Source organism: Aplysia californica, unplaced genomic scaffold, assembly GCF_000002075.1.
Source record: "Aplysia californica isolate F4 #8 unplaced genomic scaffold, AplCal3.0 scaffold01097, whole genome shotgun sequence".
NCBI classification, from domain to species: Eukaryota; Metazoa; Mollusca; class Gastropoda; order Aplysiida; family Aplysiidae; genus Aplysia; species Aplysia californica.
The window spans coordinates 92,216-97,060 of NW_004798367.1; the positions used below are offsets into that span (position 1 = coordinate 92,216).

Genomic DNA, 4,845 nt, shown 5'->3' on the forward strand with positions numbered 1-4,845 from the left:
TACAGTAAATACATAATAAAAAGATCAAGAATGAATTGCCAATTTTTCACGAAGCAAATGGTCGAATTTTCATTTCGCTGGAGGTGACAGAGTTTGTATATTTCGTAACACTTTTCCAGGCCAAGCCGTAGTAACTTGTGCTGCTCCACTCTCCGTTGAGGTTCACGTGATTGCAGTTATTGTACCACCAAGCTCCTTGATTATAATTGGCGCAGTCTCCTGAACTTGAATCGTTATCTCGGTCCTTGGTTGAGAAAGCTTGCGCGTTGTGATATGCCAGGTTGTCTTCTACATTACCAGAAAACCCAGAAATCTGAAGTTTGTAATTTTCAGATTCTCCAGACAGTGAAAAGTTGTTATAGTTGGCATAGTAGTCTTTTCCTTGGGACGTCATATCGATCCTCAGTTCATATCGCCTCTGGTGATGAGAAAGAGAGGAAAGTTGAAACACCTGTTTTATAGATGCTCGTAATTTCAACACAGCCAAAATCCAGTCGTTGATTTCCAGTTGGAAATAGCCTAGCCTTGATGGGGACGGTACAGGTTTTCAAAACAACAACAACAAAAACAACAAAAACAACAAAAAACGAGTCAGCTTCGAATGCTTTGGGTCTTACAAAAAAATTCGTCTGAGTCGAGTGCATTAGTGGCTGAACCACGTCCACGGTTTATAGACCTGTCCTGGTATAAAGTATGTCTAGCGGGTCAATAATTTACCACAGAAAAATAAAACGAAAAAGAAAAACATAAAAGAGAATCCTGTACGAAATATCCCGTATCAAATACAGATGATGAGTATAAAGACATGGGTTTAAACACACTTGAAACAATTTTGACCTGTAAGTATTACAGAGCGGTTTGCTTGTTTGTTTGTGTGTTTGTTTGTTTGATGATTATTTGTTTGTGTGTTTATTCGTTGTTGTTTTTTTGTAAAAAGAGAAGCAATCAGATCGTTTCATCGACGAACATGAAGCTATTGATTTTTTTTCAGACTCTAAAGATAACTACATGTAAGATGAAGAGTTAGATTGGTCTGGCGCCTTGGATAACGACAGCGGTGATGATGAGCTGTCCAGAGTAGACGAGACAACTATTTGAACTTTTTCAATCCCCAAAAAAGACAAACCCTTAAATCAGTCCATAAAAACAATACCGTAAACACATTCTACATTTTATTACTTTTAAAGTGATTCTAAATACAATCCATGTTTTTGTGAAACTTTGTTCTTTGTGTCAAGAAAACGTTACCCCTGAAAACCTGAATCCTTTGGAAAATGATAAATTCCGGCGAACTGTCGAAAAAAAAAAAAATTATGACAAAATAGGAGTAAATACGTAAGTATTTTTTTAAAAAATTCTCTGTACGTGACAATTGACCTGTATCAGGAAAAGACATACACATTCAAATTATGACGTGTGTTTGTTATAGTAAAGAGAAACACAGCGACACAATCATGGCCATTCAGGGCTGGGGCAGATACACAAACACCCCAGGGAACGTAAAGAAGTTGGACCTACCAATAGCACTCTCCAACCACCCGCTTTTACAGAAGGGACTTACGTGAAAACAGAAAATCAGTATTTAGAAAAAGACATACTAAAGTAAATGCGAATTACCATATTTGTCAGCTGGTGGATTTTCTCCAAACCGAACCAGAAGTTTCCAGAGAGGTCTCCAAACCCGTCCTTGTATTCTGCCCAGCCACGAAAAAAGTCCACGTCGGCCGAGGTACGTCTCTGCAGACAGAACAGAACATGTCTTCCGTTTGTTGGGACTGTTGTCATACAGTATGTCAAATCACATTGATAAAATTATCACACCGCTCTATGGTTCATTCTACTTCTTCAAGTAAAACTAGATACCTTAATACGAGTAAATAAATTGTTAGCAACAATTTAAATTGCAAGTATTATAAGTTTGTTTGTTTGTTTTTTGTTCAATCATTATTGAAGTTACAACCCTTTGTTTGTAGTCTACTTCGTAACAGACCATTTCTGTGACGTAATGTAGATTTCACCTGTATCATGTCAGCCTGTATAGTGGCGTCGGTGGCCTAGTGGTTGGACTACAGGACTCGTAATCGTGAGGTTGCGGGTTCGGGGGTTCGAGCCGTGGACCTGACGCTGTGTCCTTGGGAAAAGCACTTTACACGAATTTTCCTCACTTCATCCAGTGGAAGATCTTGTCGGTATGTCGTTAGTGTTTTAGCGCCTATAAATGGCTGCTTGCATAGTATGCTTCCAAGGAAGTTGAGTTTGTTTCAGAATGCTCTCAGGTCTGCTGGGGTAATAGTATAGATTGTGAAGCGCAGAGAGCTTGCTGTTGAGCCATAATAACTATTATTATTATTATTATTATTATTATTATTATTATTATTATTATTATTATTATCATCGCAGTAAAATAATGTTGATCTTACCTGTATTATATCAGCCTACATTAGAGTAAAATCATAATGATCTCACCAGCATTGTATTAGCCTGTATTGGCGTGAAAAGTTGCTGACACTTGTACTGTACCTGCTTGTATTAGTATTCAGGTAAAAATCTAGTGACTATTCTCACCTGTATAACAATCCAGCCGCCGTTGTCTGTCTTGGTGTCGCAGACGACAGTCATACCGTTAGTGAGAGTGAGCACAGGTCGGGGTTTCCAAGTCTGCACGTCAGCGCACGATTCGGGCTGGGGAGAAACATTTGGTTGTAATAGGAGTTTTACGGCACTTGTAATACGGTAACACAATTATATTTTACATATAATTATATTACAGGTATTATGATAAGTATTATTCTAAGTGTGTGTGTGTGTGTGTGTGTGTGTGTGTGTGTGTGTGTGTGTGTGTGTGTACGTGCCGAAGATAAGAGGTGTTACAAAAGAGTAACAAACACAATAAAAAAGAAGGGATAAGGACGATAGATGTTTAATGGGAAAGAAGGAGCAAACCACACCTGACCACTGAGCACTGAGCACTGAGCACCCGCCAACCACCCACGAGATTAAGACAACAGAGGATGAGTAGAGTGGTGTACACTGTGTGAGCCGGCGAGGTAACATCGGGCTTGCTGCTACAGAGTACAGAGGTCCCCAGACGGGCTGAGACAGGAGGAGTGGAGATCAGAATCAGGAATTTGAGATGTCAATCAATGGGGTAATCTATTTCCCAGCTTTTATCGCACAGTCAATTTCTCAGTTTATCATTCATTCAAGTTTTCAATTTATCACTCAATAAATATTTTAGTTATCGCTCAGCAGCAAATGCCCAGTTTTCTCAGTTTATCCTTCAATCAATTTCCCAGTTTATCACCAAGTGAATTTCCGAATTTGTTACTCAATTCATTTCCCAGTCATATAGTCTGACTCAGTTAATTTCTCTATTTAAAATTCAGTCAATTTTTTAATTTATCACTCAACTAATTTCCCTGTTTATAGTTCAGTTAATTTCCCACTTCATCACTTAGTCAATTTCCCAGTTTATCACAAAGTTAATCCTCAGTGTATCACTAAGTCAATTTCCCAGTTATCATTCATTCAATTTCCCAGTTTATCACTCAATTAATTTCCCTGTCGTGCTATTTGCTACTGAAGAAGATGTGGTTTGTCTGGTGGCAGAGAAGGAACAAGTAAGAAAATGATCGCCTAAGTTTGATGGCTTTCAAAACTTGAGTGTCCATGGCAACTGAAAATTTACTTTTTGGTCTTTTGATCAACGGTTTTCAATCAAATCCCCTGAAAAGATGAGTTTTTAAGTGCCCATAAAAGGTGCTGATCCCAAATCATTTTTTAAATTGCCAAACAGGTGGGAGAATGTCGGTTTCTTCGATAAAATGCTGCACATTTCCTGTCTATATCTGGACAAACAGATCCAGAATAAATTAGGCAGACTCGTCAATATTGGAGATCAAAAACTTTGAAAGGTTCTCACCTTTATCTGGTTCTTAATAGTGTTCGTCTTGCTCTCGACGCTCTCTTCAAGGGCCTGGACTTTCGCTGTGACGTTCTCAAGGATGTCATCTTTCTGCTGTAGACATTTTCTCTGCGTTGCTGTGGCACTTTCAAGAATGTCTTCCTTTTGTTGTAGAAATGTTCTTCTCTCCTGCCCAAAGGTCTCTTTGATACTTTCAAGAATATTATCTTTCTGTTGTTGAAATTCTCTTTGTGTTGCTGTGACACTTTCAAGAATGTCTTCTTTTTGTTGTAGAAAAGTTTTTCTGTCCTTCTCAAAGGTCGCTGAGATACTTGCAAGAATGTTATCTTTCTGTTGCAGAAATTCTCTTATGCTCGACTCAACTGTGGCCGCGGCATTTTCAAGGATCTCTTCCTTCTGTTGTTGAATTTCTTTTTGTGTCGCTGTGGTGCTTTCAAGAATATCATCTTTCTGTTGTAGAAATGTTCTTTTCTCCTGCTCAAAGGTCTCTTTGATACTTTCAAGAATATCATCTTTCTGTTGTAGAAATTCTTGTATGCTCTGCTCAACCGTGGCCGTGACATTGTCAAGGATGTCTTCTTTTTGTTGTAGAAATTCTTGTTTGTCGTGATCCATGATGGCCGCTACGTGTTCTAAGATCTGGCGTATCTGCGAGAGTGGTTGGTCAGGACATTGCCTCGTCTTCTGCTCTACGGTGTGGCTCAGCACCTGTAAAGTGACGTCACACATTACGATTATGACGGTTATCATAAAATTAAAGTACAGGTGAAATTTTCCAAGATAGTCATGGGGAAAAGTGGCTGTTCTAGACAGGTGAACGTTTTTGTCATATGGAAAAGTGGCTGTGCTAGACAGGTGAACGTTTTTGACAGTGTGATTATATTCTCTTTTAAAAAGAGGAGAGGTGGGAAATGGTCGTT

General features: G+C 38.8%; 2 protein-coding genes across 2 annotated transcripts in view; both read right to left on the minus strand.

Moving 5' to 3' along the window:
• Positions 1–2,739, minus strand: part of LOC101850768 (ficolin-1-like) — a gene marked incomplete at its 5' end in the record, with an annotated part of 4,441 nt that extends 1,702 nt beyond the window's left edge. The window contains 2 exons of the mRNA XM_013089985.2: positions 1,618–1,737; positions 2,566–2,739. Of these exons, the coding sequence (XP_012945439.2) occupies positions 1,618–1,737; positions 2,566–2,739 (294 nt within the window). The remainder of the gene's footprint in view (positions 1–1,617; positions 1,738–2,565) is intronic.
• Positions 2,740–3,450: 711 nt separating this feature from the next.
• The window catches only part of LOC106013663, a 4,341-nt gene continuing 2,946 nt past the window's right edge, over positions 3,451–4,845 (minus strand). Inside the window, exon 2 of the mRNA XM_013089984.2 lies at positions 3,451–4,633. Within this exon, the coding sequence (XP_012945438.1) occupies positions 3,899–4,633 (735 nt within the window). The 3' untranslated portion in view covers positions 3,451–3,898. The remainder of the gene's footprint in view (positions 4,634–4,845) is intronic.